The 21,377-nt window shown below is 34.1% G+C and overlaps 1 protein-coding gene across 8 annotated transcripts in view; it reads right to left on the reverse strand.

Annotated features, from left to right (window-relative positions):
• Nucleotides 1–10,848: 10,848 nt before the first annotated feature.
• The window catches only part of rbm33a (RNA binding motif protein 33a), a 54,575-nt gene continuing 44,046 nt past the window's right edge, over nucleotides 10,849–21,377 (reverse strand). For all 8 annotated transcript variants that reach the window (XM_073908863.1, XM_073908861.1, XM_073908860.1 and 5 more), the window contains exons 17-19: nucleotides 18,506–18,673; nucleotides 14,228–14,316; nucleotides 10,849–12,831 (exon numbers count right to left, since the gene is read on the reverse strand). In XM_073908863.1, coding sequence (XP_073764964.1) covers nucleotides 12,783–12,831; nucleotides 14,228–14,316; nucleotides 18,506–18,673 — 306 coding nt within the window. In that variant the 3' untranslated portion in view covers nucleotides 10,849–12,782. The remainder of the gene's footprint in view (nucleotides 12,832–14,227; nucleotides 14,317–18,505; nucleotides 18,674–21,377) is intronic.

Genomic DNA, 21,377 nt, shown 5'->3' on the forward strand with positions numbered 1-21,377 from the left:
GAATAGTTTTTGTTTTTAGCTTGTAGCATGTTCTTCACTAGGCATGGGATGATAACAGTTTCCAAGGTATACCGCGGTTTGGAAAAGTCAAGGTTTTAAAACCGCCCAAATTTTCCGCTAAACAATTTTTCTGCTATACAGGTATACGTATGATTTTTAAAAATGTTTTTACATTTTTTTTAGGATAACAGTATCTCCAGCAGAAAAGATCTCCAAAGATGCTGTTTTGAGTTGTAAAGAAATCAGTGCTTTGAAACTAATGAAGACAGCAGAAGTCAATGATTGATTAGAATTATTTTGCCTGACATGTTTACAGTTACAAAATACTTGAAATGTTTCTCAAAAAATATATATATTTGTTTAAAGGGGAAAAAAGTTTTCGTTTTTTTACCCAGACATTTTAAAAGAATATATTCTAGAGCAGTAATCACAATACCGTGATATTTTTATTCAAGGTTATCATAACATCAGAATCTTATACCGGTCCATGCCTATACTTCACTCTACATTTAAAAAAATAAAAGGTGACAGAAAGAACCAAAAACGTGATTTTAACAGTGATGGCTTATAGGAATAACCCCAGAGAATCCTTCAGTTAAAAGAATCGTTTTCTCACAGCGTGAAGAACATTTGACCACTGTAAAGGATCAAAAATATGCTGTTAATTCTGAGAGTCAGTGTAAAAAAACTTTAGTTTTAATAGTACGAGTGAGTGACTTCAATATGTCTGTGTTGCACTAATAACAGAAGCGAATATACAGCCATATCCATTTTTTCGTCTTTTATGATGAATGTGTGCGTGTGTGCATGGACACTTTGAAGGGTGTTAACTAGTGACTGAATGGAAGTTTGAGCTTTTGAACTCTGTCGCAACACGAATAGAAATTCCACTACCATTTCTTGAGGAGACTTCATTGTGCTGCAGGTTTTGCTGCTTTTTAGAGCTGTTGGTGAGGCTCACTCTCAGCCCTGACCTTGAGCATTTACACAGACACAAAAGCGACCGGGCAAAAGCATTCCTCGGAGCAGGTAAATAAAACCAACTAATCCTTCAGAGGGGCCTTGTGTCTGCGGAGAGAGCAACTGTTTCAACAAACGTTTGCTGGCATTCGCAAACAAAAACGGACTGGCAACTGTTGTGAAGTGTGAACGGAATAAAGGTTGCCCATCGTTAAATTCCAATCATTCATCTTGATTGCGTAAATATTTACCCAAGTGACAATCAGTCTGCTTTCTAAAAACACAATTTTCGAGGAGCTTAGAAATTTATGACAACACCTAGGTTACAGCGTTTGACAGAGATTGGTGTGGACAACAGTTCTTCCTAATGATTACTTTTTTAAATCTATTTTTTTTCTTTGCAGGCTCAAGAAAGTGATGTTTACTTGATATAAAAAATTCGACTGCAGTTATGTTTAAAAGACATTGAACTTATTTTTATGAACTTATAATTATTTTTGCTGCTTGTTGAAACTACTCGTTTAACCCTCATGTGCTGTTGGGGATGTTGTCATCCACTCTGGGGTGACTTTGTGTCTTAATTTGTTCATAACTTTCTCTGTGTTTTAGTACCAAATCTTGGTGACAAATCTTATTTTGACACATTTTAGGAAAAATTCTTCAAATGTTTTTTTTTTTTTTAACACTCAACAATACACTCTGGGCAAATGTACTACACTTTTGTTATGTTTGGGATGAAAACATCCACCAAATTTAACTGCTTTAAACATTAATCAGATAAATATTCTTTCATTTTATTTTGCATAAATCTGTTAATAAACCTCAGTCCTGATCAGGATTTAATTTTCTTTAATTGCCAAATTCTTAAATGATGTCACTGATTTGGTAAAACACACACACACACACACACACACACACACGCACGCACGCACGCACGCACGCACACACACACACAAAATGACGTATTTTTAATATAAATAGTAATTGTGGACTGGATTTTTTTTTACCTTTTACCAAAGTCTTTTTTGACATGTGAAACATCATTGCCTTTGATTTTTGATACTTTTTATTTCTCTCTCGCTATTTTCCTGTTGGTGGCTGTTTTTGCCCCATTGAATTCCATTATAACCACATTTTTTGAATTACAAAACCATGGCACCATATAATCATACATTTTTGATTGTTGGTGGCTTTCCCTGTTGGGAAGAGGTCAAATTTGTTATTTTTACAGTTGATCATTAGTTAACACCATTAACCCTTTGGATAATGTGCAAAAAAGCTTAGTTTCTGGATTTCATATGTAGTATAACAGCAAATTAAAGTGTATGTGTGTGTCTATCAATGTGATCTTTCACACGTACCTTTATGTGTTTGAGAAAATCAAAATATACATCCCAGCTCTCAGAACTACATGAAGCAAATAAAAACAAAGACTGTGTATTTATGCAACATCAAATGTGGTTATAATGGAAATCAATGGAGCAAAAACAGCCACCAACAGTAAATTATTGTAAAAAAAAATCCAACTCTTAACAATCACATCAAAGCCAGTTTGTTACTAATCGTTCACCTGTCCAATACTTTGATAAAAGGTAAAAAAAATCCAGTCCATAATAACATTTTATACTGAAAATATGTAATTTTGTGTGTTTTTTCTTTACTTAATCAGTGACATAATTTGTGAATTTGGCAATTAAAGAGATAAAATCCTCTAATTTTCTAGCCAGTTTAGTAGTTTTGATCAGGACTGAAGCTGACTAATAGATTTATGCAACAAATGTGAAAGAAATATTTATCTGACTAATTTTTTACATCAGGTTTAATACAGTGGATGTTTTCATCCTGAACATAAATGTAGTAAATTTGAACAGTGCGCAAGGGTTATAAAAATTTTTAAAAAAAAATCTTACTTTTTTCAACTTAATTGGTTTATTATTGTTGTTTGTCCTCTAAATTGAAAGCAAAGATGTAAATATGATTGTGATGTTATATTGTCATATTTTTATTACATCTTAACAAACAGATTGTTCAAAACATTTGTTTTATATGCCAAAGCTCTGATAACATTTCTTTAATTAAAAACAAAAGTTCTAGTTTTTTTATTTCCAAAAGAAAAACAAATTTGTAAAGTGCTCAGAATAATAATAATAATAATAATAATAATCATCAAATTTGAAAACTGAAAGACAGGCTGAAAGTCAGTCCCCAAATATTGATTTTGTAACTCTTCTTAAAACATTGACATTGTGTTGTCTGAAAATGTACATAAACAAGCCTTAAAACATTCCACCTTTTTGTTATTTTAAAGTTCTAAACAATATTTATATTTTAAGTATTAAAACAAGTATTAGTAAATCAAGAGAAACAAAGAATTCAAGTGATGTTTTATAAACTATTCCCCAAAGCTGTACAGTCAAAACAAATTGAATCTATGAAAGCAACTGAAAAATGCTATATTTTGCATTCCAGGGCTGTACACTGTGATAAATCACACAATGGGCTATATGCAAACAGACTTTTCATTTCAGTCAGAAAAAATAAATAAATAAATAAATAAATATATATATATATATATATATATATATATATATATATATATATATATATATATATATATATATATATATATATATATGTGTGTGTGAGTGTGTGTGTGCGATCATCACTGCTAGTCTGCTGCTATTTCGTCTCTTTTTATGCTTAACAACTAAATGAATGCTTAAGGTTATTTAACTGATTATATTTGACTTATATTAACACATCAATGCTGTAAAAATCTTATGAACCTGAAAATAGTCACATAAATCTTTCACCGGAAGTTCATCATTGGCTGAAAAACACTAGCTGTGCATATAGCCCATTCCTTCATGTTGTCGCAACTCAAATCGATTAAGTTAACTTGATTGTTTTAACAAATTTATGTGGATCAAACATAAAACAATTAAGTTAGCCTAAAGAAAACTAAAGAATGGTGTTGATTCAGCTCATTTAAAGTAAGTAGTTTAAACAAGCAGCATTTTTAGAGTGTAGTTGATGTCACTTTGTTATCAAACACTAGATTTGGTCCTGTAATTGGACATTTGTGTTTTGTTTGTGAAGTACTTGCACATACAGACTAGCTCAATATATGCACAACCTGAATTTCACAAAGTGAAGTTTCAAACTAATTTTGAGAGGAGCATGTGATATGATTGAGCACGACTGGGTGCTTATCTGTAATCAGTGATAATCCAATCAGGGGTGCGTTTCCCAAAACCATCGTTAGCCAACTAAGGTCGCAAGTTCCGTCGTTACAAACAGTTTGTTGACTTGCCGCTTCCCAAATCCGTCACTCCAACGAACATTCGCAAACTGCGTTGCAAACTTGAGGACTCGCAACTACAGCTCTAAAGCTGTCGTTAGAACCATAGTTCTTGGCTGTGTTCTATTCCCACTTATCCCCCCCTATGCCCTATTCATTTAGAACATTCTAACATTCAAAGTTGGAATTATTAAAAAATAAAAAGCATTAAGGTCATCTCTCTTAGGTGTGATTTGCTTCCAAAATATTTTTACAGTTCAGTTTTAGCGATCTTCATGTTTACAATTGTGCTCCCTTCGTAGTGCACTTTTCAAAACATTGGTTTCATTTTGAACACAGCCTCATGGCGAAAGCTGACATTATTTAAAAGAGGAATTTATGTTATGTCTCCAAAGCTTGTGAAAACAAAAAGCATACGTTAGTTATTTTAATTTATGGTGGGTTATTTATTAAATTTCTGTACTGTATATGACATGGGCCTGCTGGTTAGAACATTTCTGCAGTGGTTTACATGTCTCAAATTCTAGAAGTAGACTTTTAAAAATAAAAATAAATAATAAACAACATCCTACTTAATAATAATAATAATTATTATTATTATCATCAACATTAATATTATTAATAATATTATTAAAGTATGTTTTTCCCTTTCTAATAAATAATAAATACTACATTACATTTCTTAATAAATAGCCTCATTATTTATTTATATGATTTATATATGATATTAGAATACATGTTAGCTTTTGTAAGTGATTTGTTTTAGAATAGAATTTATAATGTTCAACTTCTCACTACAATTAGCAAAGCAAACATAGGCCCTATGTGCCATTTAGATATTTTTCAGTTAATATGGAAAGAGAGTGCATATTTTACCAAATCTAACATTGGATTTTATTTTAAATGTGTGTGCGTGTAAAACAGTATAATTAGCACACGAAATTACGGGCTTTTCCTCTAAATTTGTTACTCCATCCCCGTTTATAGCATAATTATGGGTGTTTTACGTTATAACTAACATGGTTCAAGCTATGGATCTGCGACAGAGAAACTACGGGTTTTGGGAAACACTCCTCACTACATAGTTCTTTTCCCAAATGATGCATCGTACTATGATAGATCAGCCACGAGTTGCATCGTTGTTTGGGAAATGCACCCCAGAGTGATCCAAGCTTATTAAATGGATCATTTTTTCCGTACTGCTCTATCTTCGTTTTGGAAGAATCCCCCCTTCCACCCCATCTCCTCCCTTTTCTAAGGAGAGCTTTTCACCTGATCTTGGATCCCCTTATATGCTTATTTACTTGGCGGGAGCCTTGGGCTCAACTATCTCCAAGCTTAGGGTTTTCTCCAGGAACAGCGTGCCAAACCTGCTAATAACAGCAAACATATCTAAGTGGCAACTCTTGAAATTATGCATTTGTAACTTGAAAACAATAATGGTATTACTATTAGACAAGCCACCTTCAAAACATTTTAGAAAGATGCAAGGTCAATGTCAAAAGGCATCAATTTATCACTCAACAAAAACACCAACAACAACAACAAGGGCAACAGAAGATAAAACCCAGGAAAAGGATTTATTTCAAGCAATTATTCAAGTGCAAGTACAGTCAAAGGCATACAATCGGTTTCCACTTGACAAGCTCCAGAAAAGAGCTTCCTAAACAAACAGCATTTATATTCTTCAGAATTGAACATGAAGGACAGTCTGGCATTTCAGACACATCAAAAAACCGTTGCATTAACGCACAAAAAAAGCGGTGATCAAAACAGCATAAATCACTTCCTCCCATATACAATAATGATTTCCAAGCAATGCTTTCTTTTCATCCAACAACACAACCCAAGTGTACAGCTGGCAAGAGCGTACAGATCATTCGGGCTTTGTGCGACTTTGTGAACTTTGGAAGTCAGTAAGGGTGCGGTCCCACAGACGCAACACTTCCACGGACCTGGGTTAATACAGAAAGGAAATCCAGACGCAACGTCCCCCTGCTTTAATACAGAAGGATTATGTGCACACAACACCACAGTGAGACCAACAACAGCCTTCCCATCCAGAAAGAAAGAACAGGTGAAAGAGAGAGAGAGAGTATGAAAACAGAAGTAGAGAGAGAGAAAGAGAGAGAGAAAAAAAGCGAGGGAATTCTGGTAGCGCTTAAACTGAGGAGCACCTGTTGAGAAATGAAGACAGGTTAGCATCATCTGGAGCAGCTTTACTGTAGATAGACACAACATTAATTCAAACTCATATCAAAAGGAGGGTTTTTCATCTTTTAATATTCAATCCCATGCCGTGGTTTTCAAAATCAGTGTTAGTTTCACAGAGAAATATGGAATCCCAGTTCTGCCATCAGAAAAAAAAAGTTATAAATGTGACTTCTGAGAATTCTGACTTTCTCACACAAAAAGTGAGACGTTAACTTGAGTTTATAACTCAATATTGCAAAATACAAACGTGCAAGTCTGAAGTCAAAATAGTCAGATATAAAGTCAATTGCAAAAAATGTCAGTATTTCAAGTCCAAATGTAGCAGTTCTTTATAAATCAGTGGCAGAAATGAGCTTTCACAGGAAACATTGTACTCCAAATATTATAATTTGAGTGTATCAAGTTGGCAGACTAGAAAAATCTTTAATGGTATTTTCTTTAAAGTTAATAAACTCAAAAACTAACCTATCAAAAATCAAAACTATGAATTGTATGACTGAACTGAATATAAAACAGCCTTTGGTGTGTAAGCTCAAAACAATAACTAGACGACTCAAAAACAACCACTAAATTTAGAGGCCAAATACAGTGCAAAGAGCTTAACGCAAAGATATCAGAGATCCACGTTATCATCAACATCAGTGTGTTTGGTCTTTAAATGAAGCACTTTCAGAATGAAATTGCAGTTGCAATAAACAACTTAACCATCAACATTATATGAACTCAAACTTTTTTTTAGTTAGACATAACACTTGCATGTCTTTATAGAAATAAATGTGACCATCACTAAACATTTGCTATACAGTTTAAAAACAGTAATGGAGTATATAAATCCTAAAATGTCGTCGCCCTTAAACTACACCACAACACAAAACCCTTATAAAAACCCCAACACAAAACTAAACAAACAGCAATACGTCCCTCTCCATATTAATCTTTTGCAAAACACACACAAAACGACACCATTTAAACATTCATTATCCTTGCACAGTCTGACACAAAGCATGATGGGAACTGGAACTTGTTCAGTCTAAAGAGAGAGTTCACCACAAATTGAAAATGTAGTCACTTTACTCACCCTTTATTTTTTCTTTTAAAGATAAAATCAGGAATATCAGCCTGATCTCATGAGAAAACGTGACTGTTTTACGCTTTTGTCAGTTTAGTGGCTAATTCGTACAAGTTTGTACAAGTTCAGCAGTACAGCATGGCACCCAACCCCACCCCTCAACCCAACCGTCATTGGGTGATGAGCAAATTGTACTAAATTGTACAAATGAGATTGTAGCAATTCATACGAATTAGCGACTAAATAAAAAAGTTACAAATTGCTGTGAGATCTTGTTGGAAATACTGAAGCTATTGACAACTACAGTATTTTCTACTATGGAAGTCAACATAAAAAAATAAGTAGAGGGTAAGTAATATGACAGCTTTTATTTGTTTGAGTGAATTATCAATTCATTTCTCTTTGGTTTTAAATTGTTTAACTATTAAATTTGATTTAACAATTCAATACAACACTGATTAAAAACAAAATACCTATAATTCCAGCCTGATAACATGAGAAAATTTTATTCTTTTACGCTTTGTCAGTTTAGAGGCTAATTTGAGTTCAGTCGTACAAAAATGTACAATTTTAAAAAGGAGGTGTGTACTAAATTCTACAAATGAGGTCGCACCAATTCATACAAACAAGTAGGCCCACACGGAATCTGCACGTGCAGAATTCCACAAATTTCCGCAGATTTTTAGCCCATCATTGATTGTTTATTTACTTGCGTAAATGTGTGTACCTTTATATTTATTCAGTTTTTAAACTCATTTCAGTATAATTATTGACTAATATGACAATTTTCATATAATGTATTCAGAATACAGTTATAAAAGTACTATTTTCTGTCTTTTAGTAGATTTATAATAAAGAAGACTTGATTTGTTTACCAAATAAAGTGGATCTAATTGGATTTGCATTGTAAACATTAAATACAAATTGCAAAGGTATTAGTTTTTATTAGCCCCCCTGCTAATAAAATTATTAGCCCCCCTGAATTATCTGCCCTGTTTTTTCCCCCAATCTCTGTTTAATGGAGAGCAGATTTTTTTTCAACACATTTCTAAACATAATCGTTTTAATAACTCATCTCTAAGCACTGATTTATTTTATCTTTGCCATGATTACAATAAATATTGGACTATTTTCAAGACACTTCTATGCAGCTTAAAGAGACATTTAAAGGCTTAACTAGGGTAATTAGGTCAAGGCAAGTTAGGGTAATTAGATAAGCTTTTGTATAATGGTGGTTTGTTCTGTAGACTATCGGGAAAAAAATAGCCTAAAGGTGCTAATAATTTTGTCCTTAAAATGGTGTTTAAAAAATTAATAACTGCTTTTATTCTAGCTGAAATAAAACAAATAAGACTTTTTCCGTAAGAAAAAAACATCAAGACATACTGTGAAAATTCCTTTGCTCTGTTAAACATTGTTTGGGAAATATTTAACAAAAAAAATAAAATAAATCAAAGGGGGGGCTAATAATTCTGACTCTAACTGTATATTAGGTTTTAATTATGATAATCCCAAAATCATTCCACATAAATCCGCAGTTTTTTAACAAAATTCTGAGCAGAAATAACAAAAAATGTCCGCAGATTCTGTCTGGCCCTAAGAATAAGCCACTAAATCAAAATGTTATGAATTGTCATGAGATTGCGTTGATAATACATGTTATTCTTTCTCTCTCACGATCACCAAAGCTAAACAGCAACTCTGTCATGAAACAACCAGAACGAGTTTGAGACATTTCACCATTCAGTCAATCATTACACTAACCTGATGATAACAAAGACACAACTCTTACAAAACAAAATCACTTCAAAATTACTTATAAGCCATGAACCAGATTAACTATGAATTAGAACACACTTCATTTATGGCACCATCCTTTCCGGATTCATCCATCTCTCAATTTGGCTAACCCTAAATTCCACCTTGTCGGCCAAAAAACCTCACAAAAAACAACTAAAACCAAACTTTTAATAGAGCGTATATAATACCGAGATTTATATACACTACCCTAAATAGAAATTTTGAAAACCAATGCATTTCAGAATATAAAAAAAGAGCATTTCTTTAATGAAAAACCCTCCTTTCGGTTCTCCTGAAGATCTGTCCTGAAAAAGAGAAAAAAATGGTTTAATTTGAAGGTAAAAATGACTGCTGCTAATGGGGAAACAGTGCACAGTTTGTGATGCTTAAACTGTAAGAACTTGCTAAACCATTATACAATTAAAGCAGCAGAATTTGAAAGTGTTACAAATTCTAAGCTGATTACCATAATAAAAAAGTGCAAGTAATCAAATAATATTAAATATTAATATTAAAGCAATAGGCCATCCTAATATTTTTATATACCGGCCAATCGCAGCATAAACGGCATTAAACAGTAAGATTTTTGGTACTAAAAAACAAAAAAGAAATAAAATAAAATGCACATGGAGTGTGCCAGCCACTTGTGATCGACAGAAATAATAAATTAAATAAATAAATAAAAAAAGTAAACCTCAAGCCTACTCTCAAGAACAGAACAGAACGCATTCTCTGTTATTTTGACTACACTGTTTGTCAAGTCCATAAAAAATGTCACATGTGTGATTACATCTGGGAAAGGGACAATTCCCCTCAAAGTTATTTAACACTTACAATGAAGTTACAAAAAGATTCAATATGAATCAGTTTTTCTGTTATAAGACTGATTTAAAATATGTCTTATAAGATTTAAAATGAGTCACTCAGACTGCTTTACGCCTTTTAAATCCACAGGATTCACTCTTCTAGTATAAATAAATACATTCAAACCAAAAAATAAATGTTTGCATTTGCAACTTCAAAAATATTGGTCTTTAAAAAAAAAACATTAACTCAAAAGTAAACAAAAAAAAAAGATTGGAGTGCATCTACGTTTAGGTTAATTAACGTTCATAATCTTACCCATTATTATGCATTTTTGTAATTCCTGAAAACTCACAATGCAAACTATTAACACAAACATACACATATAGACAAAGAGGGATCAAACTGGGATCGACCAGGCCCAACTACCACTCTACAACAGAAGATCAGCAAATTACAAGTGCATCTTTAAACAAGTGGATGCTGAAGGGTCGCGGTTAACATGTTAACTTTGAAAAACATAATGGACAAAACAACACCTCAGGTGCCTAAATCTACCCAACTCTGAAACACAATCTTCTACCTCAAATTTGGCAACATAAAAAATGAACATTCAGGTGTATGGACAAAAAAAATGTGTATGTTGTGTTCAGATTAAATAGGACTGACTCTTCAAACACAAATCAACATCAGACAACAGTTAATGGTGATAGACAGTTGGCTTCACATACCCGTATTTACATGGTATATATGTGACCATCTTTTATTTTTCATCTTTAAAATTTCCTCAAATAATAATCTCGAAGTTCTCAAATAACAAAACTGATGTAAAACGACCAAGGAATACTTTGTTCTATTGATATTTATATATATATATATATATAAAAACAAACCGAGAAAAGAAATGTACCTGTCACATACTAGTTTTTAAACATGGGAAGATTTCGAGATGAGAAAACAACAGACTCGACAGTTTCACACAGTTTTTTCATTATATACATGGACACCGATAATAGTTGCTCCCAAACCCTTTGAAACGACAGACCTGGTTGTGTTGTTAACTATATTTATGTTATATTTCATTCACTGAAATGGCCCGAACATAAAAGACTCCACTATACTACTGTATCTGAAACAGACAAAGGTCTATTCTTTGAAGCAAAAAAATACAAATAATAAAGACGATGACATCATAACAGCGATAACCCATGATTAAAAGCCATGACATAACAAGATTGCATTACGCTCACTGGAGATATCAGCCCATATAGCAGTGCTCAAAACTAAATCTGTCTTCTGACACTCAAAGCCCTGTGTTACAACTAATGAGGAAAACAAGATGGATAAGGAAATATAGATGAAGGGATTAGGAAAGGTCTCTAACAGCAGATGTTGACCAATCTCCAACTGACCTCAACAAGCCACTTGCATTCCCATCTCACTAACTTAAAAATGATCAACCAAGCCAAAGGTCTACCATTTATCCAGATCTCTCTTCACAACGAACTTAAAGTTGATCGAAATTCAACCAATGTCAACAAACACAGCAGCATCAAAATCTATAATAAAATCGCACGGGCCATGATTCAACCATCCTCTTCTCTACACAATGTGTGCTACGAGGAAAGAAAACCAAACATATTAAAAAAGGAAGGGGAATTTCTGCCTGATTTTTATACTTTCTTGGAAGCCATCTCAAACAACAATTAAAAGAATCTAAACATGAGACTCCAACACCGAAACTTAAAACCAAAGTATAAAAGTCATTTACTGTTGAATTGTTTTTCAGCTGTCCTTAGACACGCATTATGAACTACAAACCAGCTCTGCAGACCAGAACTCAGCTTCAATACATTTACAATGGTGAAAGCGACCATGAAAAACTAAAAATGGTGAACAGTCATGTACAATAGCCCAAAAAAAGAGACAATGACAATCTACATTGACTTCCAATAAAGACGCACAACTAGAATTCAAAATCTCACCGTGGCTTCCAAAACAGCACAACCCAAACCGGTCCCTGAAGCGCCATAAAAGCACTTCAACATCTCTACAAAGCAGTGCTTTCCACACTGTGGTCGACAAGCTCAACGCAAAGACTTCAAATAAGAAGTCTTCTGCTGCCCTCTGCAGGTGACAAAAACAACAACTGCAGCATGCAGAGACCAAACAACCCATTTACCACCTTTGCTCAAGTCAATTACTGTGGAAAACTCCAAAAGAAATCAAGAATTCATAACAGAATGTGTCTAATAGTCTATATGGAGAGCTACAGGATGGGAGCAACTATTATCAAGTGCCATCAAAATGTCTTGGTTTCCTAACTTTCTTTTCAACTGCTGGTTTCAATCATTACCGATTTCCATATATATGTATATACACATGAAGATACTGAAACGAGCAGGACTTCATGCCAAAGTTGAAGTACTAATGTAAAGTAATGCTGTGCCATATCCAGCAGGACACAGCTAGTGTTGGGCTCTTTGTCTTTGATTCTTTCATGCATATGACTGGAGTTTGTCGACAGTGCTTTTCTGCATGGCTTCCAAAACGTTTGATTCTTGATTGTGCGTCTGTCTTCCAGAAAAAGACATGTTCTTCTTGCTCACTTCTCTTTTCTTCTTGACTTTCTCCTCAGCCATCAATAATGGAAACGTCGATGTGAGACAAATCTATCATGTGCCTGATTAAGGGAACATGTGATTGAAATGAGACACGTGCATTCAAAAGGCATCTCCAACAAAACATGACCGTTGGTAGAGTCACCATAGAGCTTGCTTTTAATGGGTAAGATATGCTGATGCTTCATGTTTCACTTGCCAAACATTTTTGCAAACTATTGGGCACATCAACTCGTCCAATTTGATCAATAATACCAACAGAAAACACCTAAATGTATTATATAGGCTTTTTTCTGTTGTGTTCACACCTGCATTTTGGCTCTTTTGGTTTGTTTGATCCAGAACAAAAAGCAAGATACATGATCTATTTAATCAAACTTTCTTTTGTAATTTGAGATTATAAGTTTTGTAATTAGTAATAAGTTTTGGACTACAGATTCCGAGTATGGGGCACCAAATTTGACTACATCCCTTCACTTTGAATTGATTGCATATATCAATTGTAATACTAATGGTTACAATTAGGACCTAACCCTAACCTCTTATTTATTTTAGATGTCCAAGCAGGAGGTGTGTAAAGTCAACTGGTTGTATAACATTGAATTATTATATTTAAAACAATCAAACTTTAATTTAAAGTTTGAAAAAGCTGACAACAAAACTTTAAAAGCTTCCAAAAACACAAAAAAGGCAAGGTAGGATTAAATGAGTTAAGATATGTTTCACTTAATGTTCACACTGTTATGCCAGATTAATGGCATACCTGTACATATTGTGCCAGTACTTACTGAACAAACCATGCTGGATTGGACGAGGTATGGTATGTGTGTACATCTGATAGTATTAGTATCAGTTTAGAACTTGTATAGAGCTTAAAAATGTGTAAATGAGTCAAAATTGCAAGACACAAAGATTTGTTTCAAGTAAACAGGTTTCCAATGCCTGTATTAAAAATCTACTGGCCAGGATTGGGAATAGGATGAGAAAAATCAGGTATGCTTGAGAACTCAGTTCTGTTTTGGTGTTGCATCTTGTAACAATATATGTCTTGTTTCTGATTAGTTTTAACGTTTGCGTTCATAATTCACTCTAATCATCTTTTTTGTTAATAAGTGAAAACAAACTTTTTAGAGGTCTCAATATGTTTGTTTAGTGCACACCAGGTTTGGATAGCAGCATTTAAAATATGAACTGCACTAACAAAGTGCAGCACCAGGGTTTGTTTTAATCAAACTAAACCTGACAAGTGTGAACACACCCATAGAACTTCATTTTTACCTTCATGATCTGCTGAAAAATGTATATGAATGAATAGAAATATGTTTCTATTTATAATCTTACTCACAAAAGACATTTCAGTAGTATATTCTTGTTGTGAACTTACAAATTTAAGATAAAAAGGATCTTAAAGTCAACAGCTCCCTCGATATTTGTGCAGTGTGATGAAGTCAATCTTACCTGTGGAAGCTGTGCTGAAAACTCACTGCATGTTCTGGGTTTGCGAACTTGGCGATGGCCTTCCGCTGCTCAGGCAACATATTAAACCTCTGTAGAAGAAAAGCACAAATGACATATAGCTGTAGATTTTATTTTCTACATTTCTACTTTGTTTGCTCTGTATGATTGGGAACAACAATTTGGTAAAAAAAAATCATACGGGAATGCAACGCAAACACAAACAGCCAGATGGCGCAATTGTACTATTTTTCAAAAGATCATCCTATAAACCAGGGGTGCCCAAACTTTTTCGTTTGAAATGCCCAAAAGATTGATATGACTAAACCATTTCCATCATTCTCCTTCTCTTCTCAGATGGGACGGTGGGCCAAATCAAAGGTTACCATAGGACAATTTTGGCCTGCGTGCCCTATTTTGGGCATCTCTGATATAAAGTTTATTTTGGGGTCAATGTCTTGTGAAAAAATAAAATAAGTAAAGGTAATGTGAGGGAAATTAATAAATTAATTTATTAATCACCTAAAATTTTCTATAAGGTTTAACATTTGTATGCTTTTGAAAAAAATTGTTGAAATACTAATATATTTGCCAAATGCACTGGTTGTCCAAATATATTAATCCTCAATATTTCTATGTGAGGATGACTGTCTCATGGGTTTGTAACTGTGCATTGATTGCACATTAGTTTAAAAATTTGCTGAATTGGTGGTAATGCACACTTTTAAACCAATCAAAATGTAGTATTTAGACAGAAAGTGGTAAAAATTTGATAAAAACTATGGAAATCGAACATTTTAATACCTTTAAACTCAGGATTTGAACCACAAACTTATTTTTTTAACCAGTTATTTTCTACTCCACTTGTAATGCTCTCTTCACTATGTTCCACTCAGTAAAGCTCAATGTTTTCACCTAGCATATTGAAATATACACAAAGTGTTCAAAAACACACCAAAAAATTCCACATTAGATCAAGAAAATCTAAAGCTTTAAATATATTAATGAATGACGATGTCTTATGCTGTTTAACCAGCAGGTGGTGCTGCAGTCAATCCAACCAGTTCAAACGCTAAACATAGTTAAATGTTTAGTGTCAATTACATTTCTCAAGTGTCAAATCAGAACTGATCTTTTGTTATGCAAACAGCAATATAGTTCCCTGATGGATTAGTATATTAGCCATCCTCAAGCTTCTTATCGTTGTATTTAAAAGAAGGTCTAAATTCAAGCCCTTCTTTCTTTTGCCTAATCCTTATGCTGTGCTGCTTATATTTATAAGACAGTATAACAGTGGTCCTGTCAGCTGTGTGCAAAGGGTCCGAAACAAATAATGATGGGAAAACACCATCCTGCATGAACAGTGGAAGAATTTTAGAAGAACCTGACAGTTATTTATGACACCCTGTTCAACAACTTCTGCGCTAGTCCAAAATTAACATTTTGCCACACTTCTCAAAAGCCAGAGAGTTGAACAACATGAAACCGACTACACATTATTTAATTAAAAACAGCAGAAAGAAAAATAAATAAATCACAAAATCTGCAGATTGTATTATTATTGAAAGAATTTATATATTAAAGATAAAGAATATTGAATTTTGGACTGAATTATATAAATCATTAATATGGTTAAAGTATACTCAGAATAATTTAAATGAATAGTGAAAAAAATAAAAACATTTGTAAAAGGACTGGGTGATTAAAATAAAATCTCAAAGACATTTGTGCAAAGCCGTGATTGTCTCGTACATCTTGTCAGGGAAGCAAGGTTCCGCAAAATATCCTCCATAGGCCAGAGGGTGCTCTCGTGCAGAAACAGGCACAAAGCAGTAATCCAGTAAATACGAATAGCATTGCAATATAAAAGCAAAGATTTTACCGCATTCATTGATTCAGCATGACTACTAATCTCATGGCTATGAAATCATCCTGCAGAAAAATTTATTTCAAACATTCGACTGAAGTTATGAAACAGGTTTGGAGTGAAAACCTAAAGCACGTTATTATGTCACATTTTCTCATGCAGCCTTAATTCATTTCATCAATGTAATTTTGACAGAATGATTATCTCAATCTCACTATAATCAGATTAAACATGATTTTGCATAGCTTGTCAGTGAACTATGACTTTTTGTAGTAAATGCTGCTCCATCTGAGAGCACGTGCTGGAGATTTACTAGAACCAGCTGTACTAACAAAATGCACTTGGAAATCACATTCGAATAGTCACCCAGCTTTACATTAAAAAAAAGAAAAGAGCTGCTCAATTTGGTTGTCAAAATCTAAAAACAGTAGAGCTGCACGATTCTGGCTAAAATGAGAATCGCAATTTTTTTTTGCCTAAAATAAAGATCCTGATTTTCTCACGATTCTGTTGATGTAAAATAAAGGTTAATATGAGTGGGCTATTATTGTTGTTATTCTCAAACATGTGGTAAAACAGCAATAGGCTTTGTGTAGCTGTACTGTTAAAATACTAAATTTTGTATAGACTTGGAATGGTGGACTTGAACAGACTTTAGATTTGTCCTGGTCATTAATGCTGATGATAATTCTGATGTTGAATTATTGTGTTTGAGACATGCTTACAATCTGTCATTTTCTGCTTAAAATCTGTCACTGACGTGATTTTCGTGAATACAGAAGACTGGGATGGTATTTTTGCTTTTCGTCGGGTTTTGGATACTTTTTGAGCTGGAATCAGTCAGCTACAACAGTCTGGCAATACTGTGTGTGCTTTCAGTTTCATTTTCACTGCTAAGAGCAGTTCACTTCCAGCGCGGCTCCCAAATGATCACTGTCACAAACTGAATGTTATTTACAACTTTATTAGCTGTTATTCACAGTCTATGCAAATTCTGTTCACTAAAGTAGACTTCATTCAGAGGCGAGCCCGCGCCCGCTCTCTCTGTGGTAACAGCTGACGCATCATTACATGAAGACAGTAATTACATTTTTAGGGTGAATTATATCTTGCATGTGACTCTTTCAACACCATTTGGAGGCGTCCACGTTGCTGAACAACGTATGTAAAACAATGTGAAGACTTGTGCGGCTACCATTGCTTCTCTCCAGAACTTGAAAATATGATTGACAGAATCGTAGAAATGCTGGATTAAAATCATCTAGTGGGTCGAATCGAGATTGTGATCTTTTTACGATTAATTGTGCAGCTCTAAAAAAACAGTATTAACAATTTGATAATTGTGCTAAATCAAATAGGATTTTGGGGCACTTTTAGACTGTATTAAAACAATTGACCAGTCAATGAATTATACTGGTATATAAAACTCGCTAATGCAGAAATCTATTCAAATTTAGCACATTAAGGGGCCAATCACACAGAACATGCTTTTTGCGTTGAGAGGCACATTCTTTGAATGGTTTACTTATGGCTTATGTTTTGCGCGTCGCTTATGTGCCCTGCACGCCTTACATTTTAACCGCCTGCTGTGTTTCGCATTTTTTTGCTGTTGTGTGCTGTGTGCTCGCAGTTGAAAAAAGTCAACAGCTATGTCACTTGCGTCTTTTTTATTTTCCAATCAGCAGAGGCGGGGTTTCCATTGATATGCCTGCAGTGTTTGTGTTGTCAAGACGACTACAGAGACTTTTGAAGATGGAGGAGAGACTAGCGGTTGCTCTTTTGAGATATCCAGAGCTGTATGACTTCACACATCTTAAATATCACAATATTTTTAAATATTATAAGTATAACAATATCAACAGCAACACTCCTGCACAATACACAGCTGATTCAGACATTGCCTGGCGAAAAAAAAAAAAGCGTGTATTTTCAGAACGGAAAATCTTGTTCGGTGTGATCAGCCCCTTATAATGTTTTGAGCAATGGTCTCAAACTCAATTCCTGGAGGGCTGCAGATCTGCATAGTTAAACTCAGGGGTGGGCATAGTTAAACTCAGGGGAGGACAGAGTTTGCCCACCTCTGGTTTAGCTCTAATCACCTCCAAGTTACACCTGCTTAATGGTCTCTAGTAGTCTTGAACACCTTGATTAGGTGGATCAGCTGTGTTTGATTTGGGTTGGAGCAAAATTGTGCAGAGCTGCGGCCCTCCAGGAATCCAGTTTCAGACCTATGTTTTAGAGAGTCTGGTCATGCATCATTATTTCATTGCTACAATACTGTATGAAATTTGAATGTCATATCAAATAGATTAGAGTATTAACCTTTGAAATCCAACTAAAATTCTTGATCATTAACAAGCCAAAAATATAAACGTATTTTTGATGAGTGAAAAACAAAGCTTAGGCTTCCTAACCTCAACAGGGCCAATGGAGTTGAGCAGGTTCAGGAGCTGTTTATTGGTTGTGGTGGTTGATAAACCCTCAATGCAGACAGTGCTGGGCTGATGATCTTGAGCTCTCGGGTTCTGTTGCGTCAGCAAGCGATTCGTTCCACGGCCACGTCCTCTTCCTCGAACTACCAACTGTGGAGATCGATAAAGATGCAGAGAACTATTTATTAACAACTACTATGATACAATTAACAAAAACAAGTAAGAGGACACATCATAGAGCTAGCCACTGCTTTTATGTAAAAGCAGTGTTTGTGGGAACAAGAGATGATTATTAGATTGCGTAATCTTTGTTGATTAATTCATTATCATATCTTTTAACCATTTTTATTCTACAACTCTACAGCAGTTCAGCAGATCAAACACAATTCAGTAACTGCTCCTAAAAACGAACATATTCCTCTATAATTCATAAACATAATGGTGTTAATTTTAATATTTTCAGAGGCACTGTTAAACATCAATAGTTTAACCACACTATTTGTAAATGGTTTCAATAAGGTAAAGTCTGTGAATGTAATTTCTGCAGTGTTCTTGATTTATTTTACCGCTAAAATATTAGAAAAATACTTTACTTCCCAAAGTTTCGTGTTCACTATTATTTGTGATTCAGGTAAAAAAAAAAAAAAACATGCATAAATGTGGCCAATAAGCCAGCTGCAACATCAAGGTGAAGTGCTTTTTGTCTGAGATAGGAGAAGCCGTCCTGCAATCTCTTCAGCACTTTACTGATTAAGCCTCTGAAGCGACTGGAGGGAAGAGACTTCAGAAAGAGGCCATCATTAAGTCACGCCTGGAGTTTGCTAGAGGCCATGTGACAAAACCTGCTGAATGAAAATGTTGTGGTCTGTTGAGACTGAAGCTGAGCTCTTTGGCCTTGAAAGCAAAGCTTTACGCTGGGCACAAACCAAAGACAGATAACGCTAACATTACAGTCAAGCACACACATTGCTTCAGTATAAGAAAAGCCTTTCATTTTGTAAGGCAATAAAGACTTTTTTTTAAAGGCATTCAAGTTTCACCTTGTAAAACCGATTTTTTCCTTTTTACACAAAAAACGTTTAGAATTACAATTTATTCCTGTGATGGCAAAGCTTCAGTTTTCAGTCTGACTGTTTCATTGTTATCATTCAGAAATCATTGAAGTATGCTCTTTTCTTTTATTGTTATCAATTTATTCAAAATCAGTACATTAAAATAACACGCACGTAATACTCTGAAGCTGTAAACACAGTTCATTAGGGCTGCATGATATTGGAGAAATCTGATACTGTGATTTTTTTTTTTCTGCGATAAACATTGGGATAGGAATTGATAAACATTGGGATATGAATACAGTTTCACAAGATCGTTTTGAATAGCACAATTTGATGCTAACAGTCTTCAAGTACAGAATTGATTAGTCACACTGCAAAAAATGCTTTTCTTACCTTGCTTAGTCTTATTTTTAGCTCAAATATCAAACATTTCTTAGATCTAGTATATATATTGTTTTGTTTTTAACTTTAGAAGAAATACGCCAAAGTTAAGAGTTTTTAGAATAGAATGCCTATTACAGTCACTGTACACGTCTACTATGTACATTATATACATGTGCGATGAGATTAAGTGCTCACTCTTCAGTGCAAACATTTACAGTAGAAATAACTGTAGAAGATAAACAGTAGTGCAAAATGGGGGATGGGGGGCGGGGGGTATTTAGGGTGAGGTGGAGTAAACAGTCCTGTGGTAGAACGTGAAATACTTAAAAGGTATAGTATGTAAATGTAAGATGATAAATAGTGGTGCAAAATAAAGGATGAAAAAGGGGTAGGGTGAGGTGGAGTAAACAATTCTGAGGTAGAATGGGAGACGTATACGATATGTAAATGTAAGATGACAAAAAGTAGAGCGAAAACCGTTCTGAGGCTGAACGAGAGATTTATACAAGATGTATAGCATAAAGTCTGCTCCATGTGTGTGCATGTATAGTGTCTGTGCGTGTGAGTTGAGGATGGTAAAATTTGGAAGGAGGTGTAAAAATGTTTTCTTTAAAACAAGTAAAAGTATCTGCCTGTAGGGTAAGTAAAAAAAATCTTATTTCCACTATAAAATGTAGATATTTGGACTAGAAACAAGACAAAAATTCTGAGTAAGAAAAACTTTTTTGTTGTTGTTGCATAAATCGTATGAATTTCATGGTGATTAAATTTAATTCTGTAGCTCTTGGTCAACTTTAATTCCGAGTCAACATTGCCTATCTTGCAATGTGATTATTGTAAACGTGCACTTTGTGAAATCAACGATATATTGTGCAGCCCTACTGTTTATTGATCAATGTTTATTTGTAAATAAGATTAAATGTGTTCATCTAGGGCTGGGCGATAAATCAATTTTCTTTTAAGCTCATGCATTGCTCCCCTCTAAGTTACAGTAGTTTCTCAGCATATTTGCGCTAGAAACAAACAAACAACATGGCACCGAGCAGAGAAGAACTAAAATTAAAAAGCACATTGCCACAACAAACACATAAGCGATAAACCCGCCATGAGACACACGCATTCACAATGAGACACATGCATTTGAACGTGCCCATGCCACAAATTGTCTTTCTCATTGAAGTAATGGATAAGCCCTATTTTTATCATATAAAACAATTGCATCCTAGGGCTGCAATTTAAGGATCTATTTAAGGATCTATCAAAAAAATCTGATATTTTTAAATATTTAGAAATATTTCGTTTTTTTGTAACAAATATTGCAATATACTGTATTTACAATGTCACTAGATTACTTGAAAATTGCTATTCGGTAAGGATTTAAAAATGTAAAAAAAATGTTACTCTTTCAGGCATTA

Source organism: Danio rerio, chromosome 7 (assembly GCF_049306965.1).
Source record: "Danio rerio strain Tuebingen ecotype United States chromosome 7, GRCz12tu, whole genome shotgun sequence".
NCBI lineage: Eukaryota > Metazoa > Chordata > Actinopteri > Cypriniformes > Danionidae > Danio > Danio rerio.